At 33.4% G+C, this 22,759-nt stretch overlaps 1 protein-coding gene across 7 annotated transcripts in view; it reads left to right on the top strand.

Moving 5' to 3' along the window:
* EVI5 (ecotropic viral integration site 5) overlaps window positions 1-22,759 on the top strand; it is a 184,071-nt gene that overhangs the window by 62,638 nt on the left and 98,674 nt on the right. For all 7 annotated transcript variants that reach the window (XM_011355654.2, XM_011355655.2, XM_011355657.2 and 4 more), the window contains exons 5-9: window positions 684-758; window positions 6,345-6,470; window positions 7,895-8,038; window positions 8,938-9,027; window positions 9,127-9,224. In XM_011355654.2, the coding sequence (XP_011353956.1) occupies window positions 684-758; window positions 6,345-6,470; window positions 7,895-8,038; window positions 8,938-9,027; window positions 9,127-9,224 (533 nt within the window). The remainder of the gene's footprint in view (window positions 1-683; window positions 759-6,344; window positions 6,471-7,894; window positions 8,039-8,937; window positions 9,028-9,126; window positions 9,225-22,759) is intronic.

The following is a 22,759-nucleotide window of genomic DNA, read 5'->3' as shown; positions in this document are numbered from 1 at the left end:
GGCAATAAATTTGGCTTTAGCATAACTTTTGCTTTAATTTTGATGCTACTTTACTGTCTAGTTTGGAGAACTTATTGGAAGATTCATCACATTGCTGGTATTAGTTAGCCAAAATCAGATAACCTGTAAATCACTGTACATTGAGATAGCCTCTATGAAAATAAATAGTTCACCTTCTGTGAGTTTCCCAGTCTGGGAGCAGATTTTTTCACCTTAGTATGGTCAGCACTGAAAGTGTGTACCATTGTAAATTCTTCTTCAGTATTGCCTTTTCCCTTCCCATAGTTCCTTTCCTTTCGAGCTACCTCTGTGACATATTAATTTCTTGTTAAACCATTTCAATTTTGCAAATGCTTTACCTTAACCTACTCTGGTTTTATCTTTATCAAATATACATTTTAAATGAGCTTTAAACTCTGTTACTTACCAAAGTACAAATTCCTTTATTTTCTTTTCCCTAGAAGCAGTCAATTTCTAATTGGGAAATTGTCAAAAGGATATTTTAAGTAATAAATCATTTGCTTCTTAAATATTTATAGGGCAAAATCTACAACAAGCAAGGAAGAGCTTTTCTAAAATATAAATGGTCTTTCGTTTACCTGTTTTACTATTTTAGGTTTTTAGAAAAGGAAGGTATAATATATAATGTTAAAGAATTTTGAACAATATTTTTTACTTTGTAGGCATATTCTTTAGTGGATCGTGAGGTTGGTTACTGTCAAGGAAGTGCTTTTATAGTTGGATTGTTGCTCATGCAGGTAAGTTAGTACGAGCGTTAAATGTTCATTTAAGCTCTTTATTAAAGTTGGATTGGAGAATTTAAAAAGAATCCTTGTTCTTAATAAGTATAAGTGGATATTGGGTATTTTCCTCCAGGGGTAATTTAAATAGGAGTATTTAGTTTGCACTTTAAAAGATTAAAAGTGTTGCAAATAACATACAGTAACATCCTGCCACTGAATGAAGTTTCAACTTCTTGGTCTCTACATTCGGATCATAATATTTACTAAAGCCTGTATCTACTTTTAAATCTGAACTGCCGTGTCAGTTTTTAATGAGGAGTAATCATTTCCCAACCAAGGAGGACATGATTATAGTATTGATATGAAATCTTACTTATGCTGTACAATGTCTTGGGAAATTTATATAAGAATTTTGGTTGTCATGGAGCTGAGTGCTTGTTATAGGTTCTAAAATAGTGGTACTCAGTCATTTTTACTGTCCTAGGGATATAATACATATTTCTATTAGCAATTACTTATTTTGGAGTGTGTTTGGTTGGGATGTTTTCAGAAGTCAGAGACAGGATAATCGTAGCTTCGAAGAGAAATAACATATAATGTTATCTCTTCAGCCTTGTTAAAAAATTTTTTAAAGTGCATCGTACTCTATATTTAGTCTTAAACTAAAATATAGTCTGAAAAGAAACCTTGGATATAATCTAATTTGACTCATATAGGCTGATTTTTGCTTCTTAATAGAGCTGAGTTCTGTGAACTTGAGCTACATTATTTAACCTCTCTCTCTGAGCCTTAATTAGGTAATACTGTCTGCTTTCAGATTCATTGTGAGGGTGATGTAAGATAATAAATGTGAAAGCCAAGCATAATGTTTGGCAATATAGTAGACATGCAATAAAAGTTTAGTAACTTCCCCAAGATCACATGTCATGGTAGATAAAAGCAGAGTAGGAATTCCTTGTAGGGAATCGGAAGCTGTTTCCTGATACTTTGCTTCAGTTTCTTAACAGTTCTACCTGAGTTTTAAAGCTTGGGAATATAATGCTTCTTTTCTGAGTGTCAAAAACCTGATATCAGAGACACTGGTTTATGATAAAAATAACAAATTTTTTACCTTTTTTAAATTACATAAGAACTGCTCTCAGTTGTTTTTGCAGGACTTTTGTCCATTTCTAGGTGACATTAGGTTATACATTGAAGAAAAAAAAAACTAGATATGTTGATAGCTCTTTTGCAAAATTGTGGTTTTCCTAATTTGTAATTGGTTAGTATCGGTAGGCCTTTTACTATTGAACTCAAACATCCCTAGTATCAGTCCAGTGATTTTTATCATAATTCTATTTCTTTTACTTTTATATTAGCTCCAAAATAACCTTTCAGTACTCATTTCTATTGAGCATCTAAAGAGCAGTTTTTTTCCTACTCCAGGTATGAATCTTAAAACAGCTGAGATAGCTCTTTAGGTAGCCTCAGGGACCATCACACTTTTTCCTCTGAGAGTGCAGGCAATGCTAGTACCGATACTTTCATCCAGTGACTGATTTACCTAATGCTGTCAGTGGCAGCTAATATATTACCATAATAATAATCATTTAATAGCCCAGAGCCACAAGCTAAAAGTATGGTATGACCAGATTCAAAAGCTCCTCTCTTTGTTTCTTAAATTCTCTTACCCCTGTGCTATATTGCCTACCACAACTAGTTTAGAAACAGTTTTGGAAATTAGCTTTAATTAGTACATGTTGTGTTAAAATAGTTAAAAGTGCTGGATGTATGTTTTGCATATATCTTAGTATTCCTATAAATTTGGTAGATATTGTCCCCAGTAGACCTTTGCAAAATACATGGATTTTTAAATAAGTCAGTGTCAGAGAAAATATGTAGCAGTCAGTCCCAGTACTCTAAGATTTAATGGTTCAGATTTCTTTCTAATAGAAAGGAATGACTGTAAAACAACTGAGTGATTGTTCTTCATATTTATATTTTACTTGGTGTATACTTTTTCACTTTGTGGCCATTGTTTCAATTTTATTGAGAAGGACCCAATGATAATATTTGTTCTATTTGGTCACTTCACCTTATTTTTTTAAATATCACCATTTTTTAAAACTCCTCCAGTTCATCAATGCTATTGTAGAGAGGAGAGGAATGAAACATTTTTTGATATGTTCAGAAGAGAAGAAATTCTTGTAAGACAGAAAAGGGAGATTAATTCATTCTCACCATGACTGACTGAAGTGAGGGGCTGGGGGAGAAATGGGAAGGGGATGTTAATGGTAGGATATGGGGCTGGAGAAGTTGTTAGGGGTTACATCATGTAGAACCTTGTAAGGATTTTGGATTTTTTTAGGATATAGGAAGCCACTAGTGTGACTTTTTTTTTTTGAGCAGTGGAGTGAAATGATCTAAATCATGATTTGAAAGGATCACTCTGGCAGCTCCATGCTGTATGGAGAATAGACTCTTGGAAGGAAGTACAAGGGAGGCAGCAGAGTGACCAGTGAGGAAGCTCTTGTAATTGTCTAGACGATGTGCTACTCTCTTGATGTTATTTGGACTAAGTATTATGGTGAGAAATGATTGATTCTTGAAATACTTTTCATGTAGAGCCAATAGGATTTCCTAATAGATTGGACGTGGAGTAAAAGAGAAAGAAGTGAGTGATAACTCGTAAGATTTTTGAGAAGTTGGGGGCAAGGAATGGCAGAGTAGGAAATTAGTGTGATTTGAGATGTGGTTGGACATCTAAATGGAGATGTTAAGTGGCCAGTTGGAAATATGAGATAGGAATTGGGGAAAAAATTCCAGGCTGATAGATAGAAGAGAGAGACTAGAAGCTGTAAAAATGGGTGCGGATGCAGGTAGGTTGGTAGATTTGGTAGTGTGAGAATAGAAAAATTCTCTTCTAACTGCTTCCATTAAAAAAAAAAAATTGATACTCAGCCATAAGAAGAGGTGAAATATTGCCATTTGCAACAACATGGATGGACCTCGAGATAATCATGCTAAGCGAAATAAGCCAGACAGAAAAAGTTGAAAATCACATGATATCACTTATATGTGGGATATAAACCTAAAAGCAACAAATGAACAGGACAAACAAAGACTCATGGATATAGACTATAGACTAGTGGTTACCAGAGGGTAGGGGGTGGGGAGGAGGGGGGAGGTAGACAGGGTAAAAGGGGTCAAATATGTGGTGACAGAAAGAAATCTAACTATGGGAGGTGAACACACAGTGTAAATAGATAATATGCCTTACTGTTAAAATGTACAGCTGAAACTTATTGGATTTCGTTAACCAGTGTCACTATAAAAATAAATAAATAAATTTTTTAAAAAATCAAGAAATAAGAAAAAATTGAAATAACAAACAAGGTCTTTAGCTTAGAGATGAGTGGGGAGGTGGTGTTGGAAGCTTGAGGACATAGAAGAAAGTTTAAAATGGTCTAGAATGAGAGTGATTGAATTAGGGAAATAAAGTATACCAGACAGTATTAAGGATCCACTGAGATTAGTGGTCCTGAATTCAAGTGGGACCAGCTAACATGGTTACTTTGTTTTGTTTTGTTTTGTTTTGTTTTTACCTAGCCACTTCCTGCTGCCTAAATGTAGCTCTGGTTATCCAAGGGTGGAATTTTGCAGTTGGATTTATAACAGAGAGAGAAAGACAAAGTAATTGTGGATTTAAGTGAGTGAATACATATAACAGCAGAGTAAGCACAGGAGAGAGTTGGAAACAGAAAAGTTAGTGTTGTATAAATGAATGATAGGTCTACAAGGTCAGATCATTATAAATACTTTATGTGTGTTAATCTTCATTGCATCCCTGTAAAGTACTTTTATTTTACCCATTTGATAGATGGTGAAACTGAGCAACAGAAAGGTTAAATAGTTTGCTGAAGTTCACATATGTGGTGTGGCTCTAGAGCCTGAACTAGTAACTGCTTGCTAGGGTCATTGGAGCAAAGGAAGTCAAAGAGATAGCAGACTAGGGAATTAATCCACATGAAAATGAATGGGGTTTGTGGGCATGAAACCCAGAGGTTTGTAGGTGCTGCAAAAAAGAGGAGTTAATGCTGTGGAAGTGGCGATGAGATTCAAGGAGGACTCAGACTTATACCTCTCTACCCGCTAGCTTCTTCCAGTGCTGTGGGAGGGAAAACAGTCACCTTAGGAGAGAGCCAGATATCAGAGGAAGAAGATGAAAGAACATTTAGTAAAGAGATTGAGAATATAGTTAGGGTCTTTTTTGATGGCAAATTATGAGTTCCTGAAAGTGCCATGGAAAAGGTTTTGGGAAGGTTGGAAGTGGGATTAGATTAGAGGAGCAATGAGAGTTCTGGGATATTGGGATTCTGACTGACTTAAATTAGTGGGGCTGTAGGACTTGATAGGATTAATAAGGACAGTTTCCAAGGCAGAATTGTGGCTGTGTGTGTTGGGAGGAAGGAAAGAAGTACAGGTTTTGCCAAGAGTAACTCTTGACTCCTATCATGGCTATGTCAAGGCCAGGAAAAATGTATTGTTATTAGAAGCAGTCTTTAGTAAGAAGAATGCCTAGAGATCCTTTTAGGTTTTCTCTTTTGAAACACATTGGTATAATGTGAATGAATGAGCATTAGAAAATTTTATTGTTTTGAGAAAGATGACTTACTAATTTAGATAGCTATTTGCTTAAATATGAATATCTATAGCTCTTTACAGAGCTTTTACATTCATTATCTTATTTGATATAATTTTCTGAGTTACACATAAAATGTGAAATTGGTACCTTTAAACTCCAATTATGGATTCTTTGGAAAACTTATTTTACAAGTTCTTTTAACCCTTACACTGTATCATTTCTTCTCAGAACCTTCAAAAGGCTTCCCATCTCACGTCAGGTAAAAGTCCAAGTCCTTACAGTGGCTCCAAAGCCCTATGTGCTTTGGTTCCCTGTTATTTCTCCTCCATAACCTAACCGCCACTTACAACATTACTCCTAATTTAGGCCCCTATTTGCTGTTCCTTGAGCATGCCAATCTTGATTCCATTTCAAGTCCTTTATATTATTCTCCCAGGACTGTTTCCTCAGTTTCTCTTTTACTTTCTTCAGTATTCTGTTCAAATGTTACCTTATTAAGGTACTTTCCCTGACCTACCTATATAAATAGCAGTGTATCTCCCAACATTCCCTGTTACCCTACTTTGTTTTATTTCCATAACACTCATCACCACATGATGTATATTAATTGATTTATTCCATCTATCTTCCCCTACTAGAAAATTCAAACCTCAAGGTAGAGATTGAGTTTATTTTGTTCGGTGGTATATATCCAGAGGGAGAGAAGTATCTGGCTCTAAATGAATATTTGTTGGTTAAATTGATGAATTAGGCAAGTAAGGCAGCATCAGAGATTGTTAGAGTTCTCTGAGTTCTCAATCTCTGTGATAGATATGGGAGATTAGAACCTACTGATTTCTAGTCTGTTGCTCTTAACATTGTATCACATGGCCACCCAGAACAGTGCTTATAGTCTGATGGGTACTTAGTTTAAATATACTTTAGCTTATTTCTATATCATAGAACATTAACCTGTGTTGCTTTTTGCCCTAATGTAGATGCCAGAAGAAGAAGCTTTCTGTGTATTTGTTAAATTAATGCAAGATTATAGACTTCGTGAACTTTTTAAACCAACTATGGCAGAATTGGGCCTCTGTATGTACCAGTTTGAATGCATGATTCAGGTAAAAATGTAGTGTTAACAAAAAGACATATTGCCTTTATATTTTTTATCATCTCGGTTTTAGTGACAGCTAAGCAGATTTAATGTTAAAGGCATTAAAGCAGTTGGAAAATTAGTGTTTTTATCACATGATTATTTGTTGGTTGGTTAACATACAATTTAGACCTGCTTTTCATTTAGGCACTGTCTGCAGATATCTATACTATCAGTCTGGAATTCGATAGCAGTTTTTATATTCAGACCTGAAGTGTATATGCCACATATGTCATAACCCCATTGCCTAAATGCATGAGTTTGCTCATTATGCTCTATTGTATCCTATTATCGTTATGCAGATTATGCTCTTACAGGAGTCCATGGCATTAAGACACTAACATCAGTTAATTCCTTTGAGACTGTCTCTTCTGTCTCTTTCAGTCCTCTCCCCTGTCTTTCTCTTTTTAATCTCACATTTTGCCTACCTGTAATCTTTTTAAAAAATGTTTCCATCCTTTTATGTTGCTGATTGAAGACTCAGAGTCTAGTGATTGCTCAAGGGTGAAGAGAAAAGGAGATGAATCAAAATTAAGTGGATTTGATTCACATATTTTATGCATAAGTAAGTTTATTGTCCTGTAAAATAATGATATAAATATTCTCATTTACTTAAATGTCAGTTAGATAAGCAGAATTTAAGAATATAGGTTAATGTTTCAACTGACATCAGAGCTATTTTTACAAGTCTCCTTTTTCTTGGCAGCCTTACCCACAGGAATGTTTAAATCTGTGTTTTCTATGTGTGGTGGGAGAAAGGGGATATGCAAAATTTTTTTATATTTTAAAGAAAAAGAGTAAGTGTTAAGATGATTCTTAAAGTTTTTTTCTGAAATAATAAACTTGTTTTTATCAACCTTTAAACTTTCTTGGTTATTTTCAGTTAGTGTCATTTATGTTTTGAATTACTAGAGTTACTAAAGCATATATTTGGATGAGAAGGTAGGAAAGTAAGGATACACTTATCTATCCTTGGTATATCCTTGGTAAGGATACACCTATCAATGGTAGATAGCACCTGAAAGTATTTCAACATAGCATTTCTTTTCTTTGTAAAAATTTTTGAAATACTATAATTTATAGAAATTATCTACCCACCAACAAAATTAAACAAATAAAAAAGTTCTACTTACTTGCTTTAATATTTTTATTAATAAATCAAAAGTTATAGATACAGCCAAAGTTCTAACTCCACATTTGTTTCCCCTTCTTCCCTTCCCAGATATTAACCACTATCCTGAATGTATTAATTTCTACATCTTAACTTTTCCATATGATGCCTGATCTTGTCTTTGTGTTTGGTATAGGCTAATCTTGTATATATACAGTGACCTGGTTTAAAATCATCAGTTTTACCATATTTTAATTAATTGTTTTTTTTTTTTCCTTTAGGAGCATCTCCCAGAGCTCTTTGTACATTTTCAATCTCAGAGTTTTCATACCTCAATGTATGCATCATCCTGGTTTCTGACTATCTTTCTTACGACCTTTCCATTACCAATTGCAACAAGAATATTTGATATCTTTATGTCTGAGGTAAGCTAATGGGCAGACTGCGCATGGAACCATTAGGTTAAATAGAGCAGGACAATGAGAACAATAAAGGAGACCCATATGTCCCTTGCTAAATTGTTTACACTGGATAATCTCATTTAAACCTCTAACACCTTACGAGGTACTGTTCGTTTCCCCATTTGATTGATGAGGAAGCCGAGGCAAGTAGCTAGCTTGTCTTAGCACATTAGTGGTATAGTAACCAGGATTCAAATCTAGGCAAATTCTGGAGCCTACACTCTTAAACTTCTGTATTACCTCCTATTGATTTAGCGAGAATTAGTGAGGTAAAATTTGCTTTATAGTTAATATAAAACTTAATATAATTAAGTTTTTCTATTCCACTAACACATTCCAGGTAGTCCTCTTAATTGTCATTGACATGTATTAGGGATTCTTTGTCTTCTATATTTTGAATGCAAATGTAGGAAGGTAAGAATAGGTGACCAGTGGTAGATACCACCTGCAAGTATTATTAATTGTTATTAATTATATCTTGGGAAGGTTAATTTGTGTTACCTACCTAAATTAGTCTGGAGCCAGCAAACTATGATTTTTGTACTGGTGCATGCCAAATCAAAGGACCAAACACTAGTCCTTTACTATGTTTTTGTAAATAAAGTTTTCTCAGACCACAGCCATGTCCATTTATTGATGTATTATGTTTGTCAGTTTGGAGGCTACCATGGTAGAGTTGAGTATTTGTGACTGCAATCACATGGCCCAGCAAGCCTAAAGTATTTTTATCTGACTCTTTACACAAAATGTTAGCCAACATCTAGTTCAGACCCCTAAGTGTTTACCCTATTATTCTTTTGAATAATTAGTTTTTGTTGATTAAGAGTGAGACAAATTTGGCTTTATATAATTTCTTTCCTCAGGGTTTAGAAATAGTGTTTCGAGTAGGATTAGCACTTCTTCAAATGAATCAAGCAGAACTGATACAACTCGACATGGAAGGGATGTTACAGGTAAGTCAGTACATTTCTCGAATGTCTTTATATTTTACTATTAATTAGTTAAAAAATGGCACTAAGTAGTTCTTATGTTTTTCTTTTATTGTTTCTTAGCACTTTCAGAAGGTCATCCCTCATCAGTTTGATGGTGGTCCAGACAAACTAATCCAGGCAGCTTACCAAGTCAAGTATAACTCAAAAAAAATGAAAAAGTAAGTATTTTATATTTTGGTTTTCAGTTATAGGGATTTGTTGAAGCATATAGGAAATTAAATAGAAATGCCAAAACATTCTAATAAGTGCAGTTTTCTTCCTCAGTTTATAGAACTGTGCTATTTTATTTGGTAGTAATGGTTTCAATGTAACAAATTTAATGTTAGAATTTCATACCGCCCTTATTAGCAGTACATGGAACCATTGTGAATTACCTTTAACACTCCCCCTTCCCATTCCACATTGATTAGAATTAGTTAGGAACCTGGTAAGTTTATACATATATATGAGTGTGCTATTGTTTTAAAAACCACTTTTATGATGTGGTCTATCTTACTGACATTCTTTTCCTCTCAGTTGCTCGATCCCAGAGTGTCACTTAAATTTAAGATTAACATAACCAGCAAGAAAGGCATGAATTATAGATTAAGAACTTGAATTTTTACTTATTGTGTATTACTTTCTAATGAAACATTTCTTGGTACGTGTGTGTGCTTGCGTGCATGTGTGCATGCACACACGTATTTCATTAAAGTTCAAGATAAGTATTCTTGGCTTATAAATACCAGTTTTCAAAATATAGTAAAAGTGTTCATTAATAATGACAGCTCTTATTTTTCTAGCTTTTAGTACTTAAATAAATCCTAGCCTGAGGTCATAGTTAGCATTCCTGACACTAGTTTCTATGGTTACAAGATGCTTTAAAATGATAGCAGTACTATATGCTAGTAGTTCTCAATATCTTTGCTGCTGCAACACAAAATTACATTAACACATAGGACATACTCCTATGGATGTTCCAACTCCAGAAAATATATTAAAATGTGAGTGAGAATTATGTTATTAAAATTAGTTGCCAAAACAAGTAAATTTATGAGCTTCAACTATTATTAATAAATTGCTTGTGAAATTTCTAATAACCAAGCACGTTACACCAGCATGTTGAGACGGAATAGACCAAAAAACTGATCTTTGCTCTGATAAAAATTTTTAAGGAGCCATCTCAGTTTCCACCTCTTGGTAAAACCACATTTAAATCACAGTAGCCAGAAAGAGAATTTATTTTACTTTAGACTAATGGAGAACAAGATAACAGAGTCTCCTTTTAACTCTTGTTTATTACTAGTATAATCCTATTTCTGAAATTTTAGTTATACTACTTATCAAACTCCTTACCCTCTGATTCTTTCATCACTCCCTAGCCTGATGTCTAATAGCCTTCCTCTGGTCTGAATAAGTATACCTCCTCTGATGTTTTGTACCTGTGCTCATATAGCCAAGTGTCGGAGAATATTGCGTAGTTAGTGAGATTGCTGGTAGTAAGTTGTGTCTCCACTGCCACCCCATGTATATTTTTATTAACCTTGATTGATTCTCCCATTTCCCACAGTGGTTATTTCAAACTTTACCATTCTTCCCAAGATCATATCCCCGTCATTTTCAAACTCTCTAAACTTTTTTTCATCTTAACAGACAGCCATATTTTTCTTCTTTTCTTTTCTGTTTCTGTTCCTTTATAATGCTAAATCAGAATATAGGATATTTTTCCTGTCTCTTTTAGGTCCTAGCTCCGTTAATTGTGTCTTCTGTTTTTTATCTTCAACCCCTCTTTCTATTGCTGATTTTCATCAGCATGTGAAGGCATTTTTGAGTTCTCACTTAAAAGCAACAAAAGCAGAACCTTCCTCAACATAGCATTCCATTTTCCTTTTATGAAGCTTGACTGTGAAGGAAAGAATAGTTTATACTCATTAGCTCCAGATTATATTTCTGCAGCCTTTTATTCAATGGTGACATTTTTTAAACATACAGAAAAATAGAGAGACTAGAATAATAAAGGACTATCCATATGCTTATCATCTAGGTTTAAGAGTTAATATTTTGTCATATTCCCTCCATGTATTTTCTTTCTTAGGTGTTTCAGAGTAAATTGTAGAAATCATGACATTTCAATCCAGTATTCTTCTCTGTAATATAAAGGCATTTGCCTCCCTTACCACATTGCTTATACCACTTAACAATAATTACATGATACTGTCTAATAACCCATGTAAGTTCAAATTTCCCCAGTTGTGCCAAAAATGTCTTTTACCGTTAATTATGTTTCATTCAGCTATTCGCTTATATTTCTTTTAATTTAGATCAGCACTGCCTACTCCAAATCCTCTTTTAATATACTGACTTGTAGAAGAGATAGTTGAATGGAGAATATCCAGTTTTAAGGACTTGTCTAATCATCTTGATGTCATTTAACTTCTGTGTCCCTTATTTTCTGTAAACGAGGAGCTAAATTGAAAGGTTTAATTAGATTACACACAAACATTTTTGGCAAGAATATATAATAAATAAATGTGTACTTCATATTCACCTAAAGAAATGCGTAATGTCTATCTGTCCTACTTTTATTAGCGATGCCATGACTGGCGACTGCATTAAACTAATGGCAGATTTTTTTATTATACTCGTTCCCCCTTATGACCATTCAGTAATCTATATTTGATACTTGGGCACTACGAGAATATAGTTCATCATGACCTTTCACCTAATAGCTTTAGCATCCATTTGATAATGATACTTTTCGTGTTTAAGTTATTTCATTTGGAATAACAAAATTATAATTTTCTAATAACATTTATTAGTTAGCTTTCTTTATTAACACTTTCTTCATTAACTAGAACTAACTTTTCACCTTACTGGAAACAGAAATAAATGCTTCATTATTTCCCTTTAATTACCAGTATCCAGAGAAGAGAGTTAATGGAAGTGGCGCTCTTTTAAATTATTCTTTTTTTTAAGCCGGGGTATTATTAAGGACTTATGGAATTATATTCAACATGCTTTAAGCTGATATAGTCATTATTTTTGTTGTTTAGATACTCTCAGTTTTGGCTGACAGAGCCCTTTTCAGATGGCTTCTATGTCTTCTTAAACATGACTCTTTTGGTCCTTAAACACTTCCTTGTTTTAGGAACAAAAGATGTCCCAGCCTCATTATGCACATTGATTTCTTTTAGTGAGGAATAGTATTTAGAGAACAAAATCAGGTGTGAGGGGTCCTCATTATTATTTAGGGTGTCAAGCTTTAAGGATCTTTCAGTGGACATAGGTAGAAAATATGTATTGGAGAATAAACATGACTTCATAGCAATGTCTCAACTATTTTTTAACCCCTTGTAAACTGATATCTGCCCTTACTCTTACACTAAAACCAGTTTTTTGAAATCTTTTTTTTTAAATTCATTTAAATAAATATTTTTTGTGTGCATTCAGTACATGCTGACATTGCTCTAAGTGTTAAAAGTAAAATACTGAACCAAATAGACAAAATTCTTAATCTCATGAAACTTATGTTCCTAGTGTGTATGTAAAGAGGCAGAAATTAAAATTACATGGCAGGTGGTGATAAGTACTGTGAAGAAAGACAATTTGTGTAAGGAGGCTAGGGAGTAACAGGTGGGTGCTATTTTTTTTTAAGTACAGTGGTGGGCAAAGGCCTTTCTTAAATGGTGGCATTTAAGTAGAGACCTAATAGAAATAAAAGGCAAGCCATTCAGGTAACTCAGAGAGCTTTCCAGACATGAGGACAAGCAGTGCAAAAGCTTGGCAACAGAGATGTGCTTGGCATATTTGATGAACATCATTGTGGCCAGGATGGTGGGAGTAGAGTGGGCCAAATGGAGAGAGAGAGGAAAACGGGATGGAGAGGTAACGAGATTTTATAGCCCTTGAGATAGATTTTTGTTTTTATTTTTAGTAAGAGCAGAGGAAGGACTTAACATTTTAACAGAACCACATTAGCTGCTTTATGGAGAATAGACATTGGAGGAGGTAAGGTCAAGATGTGTTCAGGGAGAGGAGTTAGTGAACTATTGAAATAATTCAGACTAGAGAATAATGAAAGCTTCACTTAGAGTGGTAGTAGCTGAGATGTTAAGAAATAATTGTTTCCCAGTTGCAAATCAAATAGGTGATTTTTATTTCTAACTATTAACTTTGGATGCAGGTAATCACTTCTCTTCAATTTTTTTATTTTTAATTAAATTTATTAGGGTAACATTGGTTAATAACATTATATGTCTCAGGTATGCAGCTTTATAAGACATGATCTGTATATTACATTGCGTTTTCACCACCCCAAATCTAGTCTCCTTCTGTCACCATAAATTAGAGCCCTTTTTACCCTTTTTATCCTCCTCTCAATGCCTTTTCCCTTTTGATAATCACCATACTGTTGTTCATTTGTTGTTCATATGGGTCTCCTTTTCCTTTTCCATTCGACTTATTTCACTTAGCATAATACTCTCAAGATCTGTCCATGTTGTTGCAAATGGCAAAATTCCATCATTTTTATAGCCAAGTAGTATTCCATTGTATATATGTACCACACCTTCTTTATCCAGTTGTTCGTCAAAGGACACTTAGATTTTTCTATGTCTTGGCTATTATGAGTAATGCTACAATGAAAATAGGAGTACATGTATCTTTAAGAATAAGTGTTTTCAGTTTACATGTAGATACCCAGAAGAGGGATTGCTGGGTCATATTTTTGTTTTTTTTTTGAGGAACCTTTATACTCTTTCCCATAGAGGCTGCACCAGTTACATTCCCATCCGTGGTTTCTCCACATCCTCTCTAACACTTATTATTTCTTGTCTTATTGATAGCAGGTATGAGGTGGTATTTCATTGTGGTTTTGATTTGCATTTCCCTTATAGCTAGTGAAGTTGAACATCTTTTAATATATCTGTTGGCCATATTTATATCTTCTTGGGAAAAATGTTGAGGTCTTCTGCCCATTTTTAATTAAATTGTTTTGTTTTTTGTTGAGTTGTATGAGTTCTTTAAGTATTTTGGATATTAGCCCCTTATTGGAGATAACATTTGCAAATATCTTTTCTTATTCTGTTGGTTGCCCTTTTGTTTTGTTGATCGTTTCTTTTGCTATGCGGAAGCTTTTTAGATTGATGTAGTCCTATTCATTTATTTTTGCTTTTACTTTCCTTGCCTTTGGGGTTCAGTTCACAAAAACTCCTCTGAGACCATGGTCCATAAATTTAGTATCAATGTTTTCTTCTATGTATTTTATTCGTCTTTAATCTCTTTTGAATGAATTTTTGTGTATGGTGTCGCATAGCAGTCTGGTTTCATTTTTTTGCACGTAACTTTCCAGTTTTCCCAGTGCCATTTATTGAAGAGGCTTTCCTTTCTCCATTGTATGTTTTTGGCTCTTTTGTTAAAAATTATTTACCCATAAATGTGTGGGTTTATTTCTGGGCTCTCAATTATATTCCATTGGTCTGTATATCTGTTTTATTGCCAGTATCATACTGTTTTGAATACTGTAGTTTTATAGTATAATATGAAATCAGGGAGTGTGATACCTCTGGCTTTATTCTTTTCTCTGTTTTGACTGTTCAGGGTCTTTTGTGGTTCCATACAAATTTGATGATTTTTGTTCTATTTCTTTGAAAACTGCTAGGAATTTGATGATTTAATGTAATCATTAAATGTATATTACGTTAGGTAATATGGCCATTTTAACTATGTTGATTCTTCTAATCCTTGAACACATAATATCTTTGCTTTTCTTTGTGTCTTCTTCAGTTTCTTTCAGCAATATCTTGTATTTTTCAGTGTATAGGTCCTTCACATCCTTTAAGTTTATTCCTAGGTATTTTATCCTTTTTGTTGCAATTGCAAATGGGATTGTTTCCTTCATTTCATTTTCTGATATTTCAATGTTAGTATACAGGAATATAATGGATTTTTGTACATTGATTTTGTGTCCTGCAACTTTACCATATTTGTTTATCATTTCTAATATTCTTTTGGTGGAGTCTTTAGGGTTTTCTATATATGGAACAGCGTCATCTGCAAATAGTGACAGTTTTACTTCTTCACTCCCATTTGTAAGCCTTTTACTTCTTTCTCTTGTCTGATTGCTTTGGCTAGGACTTCCAGTACTATGTTGAATAACAGTGGTGAGAGTGGGCAACCTTGTCTTGTTCCTGATCTTAGGTGAAAAGCTTTCAGTTTTTCTTTCGCCATTGACTCTGATATTAGCTGAGGGTTTGTTATATATGGCCTTTATTTTATTGAGGTATTTTCTTTCTATACCAATTTCATTGAATGTTTTAATCATAAATGGATGTTGTATTTGTCAAATGCTTTTTCTTAGTCTGTTGATAGTATCATAAGATTTTTATCTTTTATTTTGTTGATGTGGTGTATCACATTGATTTTTGTATGTTGAAGTATCTTCATGTCTCTGGAATGAACCCCATTTGATTGTGATGTATTATCTTTTTAATGTATTGTACTTAATTTGCTATTATTTTGTTTAGGATTTTTGCATCTATGTTCATTACAGATATTGGTCTGTAGTGTGTTTGTGTGTGTGAGTGTGAGTGTGTGTGTGTGTGTTGTCCTGGATTGGTTTTGATATCAGAATAATGTTGGCCTCATAAAATGAGGTAGGAAGTATTCCCACTTTGGTTTTTTGGAAGATTTTGAGAAGGATAGATACTGAATCTTCTTAGAATGTTTGGTAGAATTCACAAATGAAGCCATCTGGTATTGGACTTCTGTTTTGAGGGGAGCTTTTTGATGACTGTTTCAATTTCCTTACTGTTGTCAGTCAATTGAGGTTTTCCAGTTCTTCTTGGTTCAGTCTAGGAAAGTTATATATTTCTAAGAATTTGTCCATATCTTCTAGGTTATTGAATTTGGTGGTATATAGCCTTTTATAATATTCTTGTGTAATCCTTTTTATTTCTGTGGTATCTGTTATAACTTCTCCTCTTTCATTTCTGATTTTATATATTTGAGTCTTTTCTCTTTTTTTCTTAGTCTATCCAGAGGTTTGTCAATTTTATTTTATTTTTGAAGAACCAACTCTTTGTTTTATTAATTTTTTTCTATTGTCTTTTTTTCTCTATTTCATTTAATTCTGCTCTAATTTTTCTTTCCTTCTACTGACTTTGGACTTTGTTTGTTCTTTTTCTAGTTCTTTTAAGATTGTTAATTTGAGATTTTTCTTGTTTTTTGAGGTCTGTAATGCTATAAAACTTCACTTCTATAACTCCCCTGCTATTCTGAATTTTTGATCCATCATTGATTTTCTTGCTTTTGAAAGATAGTCATACTACATAGATAAGTAGTTATGCTTATATTTGAGTGTTATGAAAATTGTATCATTGCTGTATATAGTCATCTGTGACTTGAGTTTAGCAATTGACATTATGATGGTACAATTTATTAGATTTTTTGTGTTGCTGCAGTTCATTAATTTTCACTGCTGTATAATATTCTATTGAGTAAATCTGCCATAATGTATCCATTTTTCTGGATGGCCATTTTAGACATTTCAGATTTGTTCGTTTGCTGTCATGCTATTAAAATACTGTGATTATTTGTGTGGGAATTTTCTATGATGAATAGTTAGGAACCCATTCCTATTTCTGTTACTAGACTGCAGGGCAGGTCATGTTCAACATTACGAAATTTGCCAAAGTGTTCTGTATTATAATCTCATCTAGCAATGTATTATAAGAGTTCTTATTGTTCTACTTCATCATTAACACTTGAGTATTCTTAATTTTTGCCAAACTATTGAGTATAAAATATATCTCATTTTGGACTTAATTCATATTTTCCTAATTATTAATAAGAGTAAGCATCTTTTCATATGTTAATTGGTCTCATGTTTTTCTTCTGTTTGTCCCTTTTCTATTGCAGTGTCTACTTCTTACTGCATTGACTACTCTTTAGTAGTTAGTAGTTGTTTATATATATTCGGTTAGTAGTTCTTTATCAGTATTAAAAAATTAGTCTCATCCATTTCTACTAAGTACCACTCTTGGAATATGTAACGAAGTTAGACTTGGACCTCACTCTGAAGAAGATTCAAGTTTCCTGTAGATTGGAGGGTTGCAGAATAGAAAAGTAAATAGCTTGTTACAGTTACAGCCTGATAGATGCCAATATAGGAGGTTCTTAATATAACATATAAGAGATATGTAACCTATATGTCTTTAAACTGCATACAGTCTGTTGAGGGTCAGAATATGGTGACTAGATTTTCAATATTCATGTATATTCTTTCCTCACATTCATCTCCTTGATAACATTCCTATGATAGAGGTGTCTTGCTTCTCCTTTTCACCTCTCCCCTTTTGTAGTCTGCCTTCTACCACTTTATAAAAGAAAGGCAAACCTGTTATTCTCCAGATCTTACAGTAGTACATTGGTTTGGGATATAAAAATCAAGGGGGTATCAAACAAAAGTGACAGTTTTAGAATGTGTTGCTCCAGAAGGAGTGTACCCTGAGAGAGCAAAGCAAGAAAAATTGAACAGAGCAGCTTTTATTTTATCCAGCTAACAAATGCTTGGCAAGGCTGTCTTATCTTTCTTATAATTAGAATTGAAAATAGAGTGGTGATTATGGGGACAAGTATTAACATGTATTTTATTTGAGTTGAAAAGTAAAGGCAGACTTTAATGACAAAGTAAATATAATTTGACTCATTGGTTCAATAGCAGTAACTGCCTTTGCCACTTAGGTTATAGAACAGACATTATTTATAAATTAAATGAGACTAAATCTCATTTAAAGTTTTAGTGGAAAAAACTTAAAGCACACATAAATTACATTCTTTGCAACTATATACGCTTCAGGTAAAACATTTTTTGTGGAAGTCTTAAAATGGATAAGGGGAAACATTATTTTAGCAGGTACATGAGGAGAAAAATTATATCACTGACAGGGATGGTGGAAGTTGAAGATTCAGTTTTTTTGAAAGAGATGATGCCAGAGTACCTTTTCAAGGAACTTATGTTTCTAATTGCTGGGTTTTAAACACTGACTACAACAGAAATTCCCTTCTGTGTGAAACTTATAAAAGTGCATAAAACTGACACAGAACAAATATACTATATAAAATCCATCAATGAAAGTGCCATGAAGGAAAAATAAAGCAGGATAGAACACTCAAGGATAGAGGGCACAGACTGACAAGGTGTCATTTGAGCAGGCACCTGAGGGAAGTGAAAGAGAGAGCCATATGATTATTTTGGGGAAGTGTATTTCACACAGCAGGAATAGTAAATATGCCTGAGGCAAGAATGTGACTGATATGTTTAAGGAACAGCAAAAAAACAGTGTAACTAATATAGGCAAATAAGAGTGTGGTGGGCAATGAAGTCTGATATGTGGGGATATAGGGGTATTTAAAGCTGTGCTGTCCTATGTAGTAGCCACTACCTGCATGTGGCCATTTAAATTAAATACAAGTAAAGATTTACTTCATCAATTCTATTAACCATATTTCAAATGCTTATTAGTCACTTATATGTAGCTAGTGTGTACTATATTGGACAGCACAAATATAGAACATTTTCAAAAGTTCTACTGGATATTGTTGGCCTCCTCAGGGGCTAGAATTATATTCTAAGTCTGAGGGAAAACTATTAGAGAATTTTGAGAAAAGTGACATCTGGTTTTAAAAATTTCACTCTTTTTGCTGTTTATAAGGGTAAGTAGAGGTTGGCCAGGTCAAGAGAAGGGGAAGGCATTTTAGGCAGGAGGGTAATATATACAGAGGCTCAAGGGTACCTTTAAGATAAAAAAGTTGCAAACAATCAGTCCTAGCTTTTGTTTGTCAAGACTAAATCTCAAAGAAATAGAAAATCTGAACAGACCTATAACTAGTAAAGATATTGAATCAGTAATCAAAGGTCTCTTGACAAGAAAAGCCCTTTACCTGTTGCCTTCACTGGTGAATGCTATCAAAAATTTAAAGAATAGCTGATATCAGTTCTCAAACTTTTTCAAAAAGTAGAAGAGGAGGGACTACTCCTTAACTTTCTGTGAGGCCAGCATTACCCTGATACCAAAGCCAGTACAAGAAAAGAAAACTAAAAGATCACGATGCCTTGTAAATATTGTGCAAAATCCTCAACAAAATATTAGCAAACCAAATTCAGCAGCATATTAAAAGAGTTATACACCGCAACCAAATAGGATGTATTCCTGGAATGCCAGAATAGTTCAACATATGAAAATTGATCAGTGCAATACACCACTATTAACTGAATGAGGGGAAGAAAAAACATGTGACTATCTCAATTGATGCAGAACAAGTATTTGATAAAATTCAATACCCTTTCATGATAAAAACACTCAACACTAGGAATGAAATGCAACTACCTCAACATAGTAAAATTCATATGTGAATTTTATGAAATATGAAAAATATCTCAAAACATATGAAAAATCCATAGCTGAATCACATTCAATGATAAAAGACTGAGAGGTTTTCCTCTAAGATCAGGAATAAGGCAAGGATGCCTACTTTCACCACTTCTATTCATCATAGTACTGAAAGGTCTAGCCAGGTCAGTTAGGCAAGGAAAAGAAATAAAGCCATCCCAGTTGGAAAGTAAAATTAACTCTGTTGGCAAATGACATTCAGAAAAACCTAAAGATTCTATCAGCCCCTTACTCTAAAAGAAAAACTGTTAGAGCTAATAAATGAATTCAGCAAAGTAGCAGGATATAAAGTCAACACAAATATAAATCGTGTTTCTATACACTAACAGTGAACAATCTAAGAAGGACATTCCATTTATAAAAGCATCAAAAAGAATAAGATACTTAGGAATTAACCAAGGAGGTGAAATACTTGTGTAATGAAAACTATAAAATATTTCTGAAAGAAATTAAATTAGACAAATAAATGGAAATACATACTATGTTCATTGCCTGGAAGACTTAGTGTTGTTAAGATGTCAGTACTATCCAAAGTGAACTATGGATTCACTTTGGGTAGTACTGACATCTTAACAACATGCAAAATCCCAATAACATTTTTTGCCAAAATAGAAAGCCCATTCTAAAATTCATATAGAATCACAAAGGACCTTAAATAGCCAAATAGTCTTGAAAAAGAGCACTAAAGTTGGAGGACTCATACTTATTGATTTCAAATCTTCTTCAAACTACAGTAATCAAAACATTTTGGTACTAGAATAAAGACAGGCATAGAGACCAATGGAATAGACTAGAAAGCCCAGAAATAAGCCCTTGCATATATATGGTCAAATGATTTTTGATAAGAGTGCTAAGAACATTCAATAGGGAAAGGAATGTCTTTGTAACAAATGGTGCTGGGAAAACTGGATATTCACATGCAAAAGAATGTACTGGACTCACCTAAAACCATACATAAAAATTTAAGTAAAAATGGATGCAAGATCTAGATGTAAGAATTAAAACTATAGAACTCTTAAGTGAAAACACAGAGCAAAAGCTTCATCACATTGGATTTAGCAGTGATTTCTTGGGCATGACGCAAAGGCACAGGCAATAAAAGAGAAAAATAGATAAATTGGATTTAATGAAATTTAAAAATTTTTGTGCAGCCTAAGACACTCTCAACAGAATAAAAAGTCAACCCACAGAAGAGGAGAAAATGTTTACAATCATATATCTGATAAGGGATTAATATCCAGAATCTATAGAGAACTAAAACTTAGCAACAACCAAAAACAAACAACTGAATTGAAAAATGGTCAAAAGACTTGAATAGAATTTCTCTTAAGAAGATATACAGATGGCCCATAAAACAAGCACACAAAAAGATGCTCAACCTCACTGATCATTATGGAAATGTAAATTAAAACCACAATAGGATACCACCCCACACCCATTGGGATGACTTCTATCACAAAAATAAAATAACAAGTGTTGGTGAGGATGTAGAAAAATAGAAACTGTTGTAGACTATTGGTGGGTGTGTAAAATGGTTAAGGCTGCTATGGAAAATAGTATGGCAATTTCTCAGAAAATTAAAAATTGAATTACCATATGATCCAGTGATTCTACTTCTGGATATATACTCCAAAAAATGAAATAAAGTTTCAAGATGATATTTGTACACCCATGTTCATAGGAGCGGTATTCATTTTAGCTAAAGCACAGAAGCAACAAGTGTAAATGAATGAATGGATAGGCAAAATGTGACATATAAGTATGATAAAATTCATTGTATTTACAATAAATACAAGGCAGTTCAGCCTTAAAAATGAAGGAAATTCTGACATAGGTATAATATGGATGAACCTTGCGGACATTATGCTAAATGAAATATTTGGTGGTGGTAACGATCAAAGAGACTGAACATAAAATGATTGTTGTCTAAGTATAGAGAGAGGGGAGAATGGGATGTTATTGTTTCAATGGGTAGAGTTTCAGTTTTATAAGATAAGAAGAGCTATAGACATGCTAGTGGTGATAGCTGCATAACATTATATAAATGTATTTAATACTACTAACTACATTTGAAAATAGTTAAGATGGTAAACTTTTTGTTAAATGTTTTACTTTAATAAAAAATTACTGTGAGCTAAATGAGATTTTATGTTTATAGTAAATAATAGGTTTTTGTTTTTTTGAGGGATAATTTAATTTTTAAAGGCAGCTCTAAGTTATTTGAGGCCTAGTCTCATTAATATTTGAAGTCATTAAACTTGATATTAACATTTTTGGTCGAGAACAAGATATAAAAATATCTTTTGGGGACTAATTTTTGTATGCGCTATAAAAATTTTTTAAAGATAATTTTACCCTTGTAGTAGAGTTGCAAAAATAGTATATTGCGTTTGTCATTTTTTATTTTCCTGTAGTCAGTGATAGTGCTTGTCTTATGTTGTCTTTCATGACCTTGAGACTTCTGAAGTGAGCTGTTTAGTTATTTTGTAGAATGTCCTTCAATTTGGGTTTGTTAATTTCTCTTGATTACATTGAGGATATTCATTACTGGAAAGGACACTACAGAAGTGAGGGTCCCTTCTCAGTACATATTAAGGAGTGCATGATGTCAACATGTGTTATGGTGATGTTAACCTTAATCAGTTGGCTCAGATGTTGTCTGAGATTTTGTGTAATAAGTTGACTATTTTTCCCTTTGTAATTGCTAAGTATATTGGGAGAAACACTTTGAGATTAGGTTCAAACTTTTATCTACAATTATAGCATCCGCTGATTTTTCTTGCCTATGGCAGTTACTGTTTTGGAGTTCTAATAGTGACTTTTATATTTACCTCATTCCTTCTGTGCTTATTAATTGGATTTCTTTTATTAGGAATAGTTGTCTTCTTTCCCCCATTATAAATTTCTTAGTCAATTTTAGTATAGTCATGTACCACATAACAACAGTGTTTTTGGTCAGCAGACCAAATATATTCAGGTGGTCCCATAAGATTATAATGGATCTGAAAAATTCCTATCACCTAGTGATGTGATGATGGTTACATCATATCGCAGTGCATTCACTTACGTGTTTGTGGTGATACTGGTGTAAACAAACCTGCACTACCAGTCATATAAAAGTATAGCACATACAAGTTTGTACAGTACATAATACTTGATAATGGCAATAAACAACTGTGTTACTGGATTATGTATTTGCTCTACTATTCTTTTAATCATTATTTTAGAATGTACGCTTTCTACTTATTTAAAAAAAACCAACA

This window comes from Pteropus vampyrus, unplaced genomic scaffold, assembly GCF_000151845.1.
Source record: "Pteropus vampyrus isolate Shadow unplaced genomic scaffold, Pvam_2.0 Scaffold22, whole genome shotgun sequence".
Lineage (NCBI taxonomy): Eukaryota > Metazoa > Chordata > Mammalia > Chiroptera > Pteropodidae > Pteropus > Pteropus vampyrus.
The sequence above is the reverse complement of the archived record's forward strand: the minus strand, read 5'-3'. Positions and strand labels throughout refer to the sequence as shown.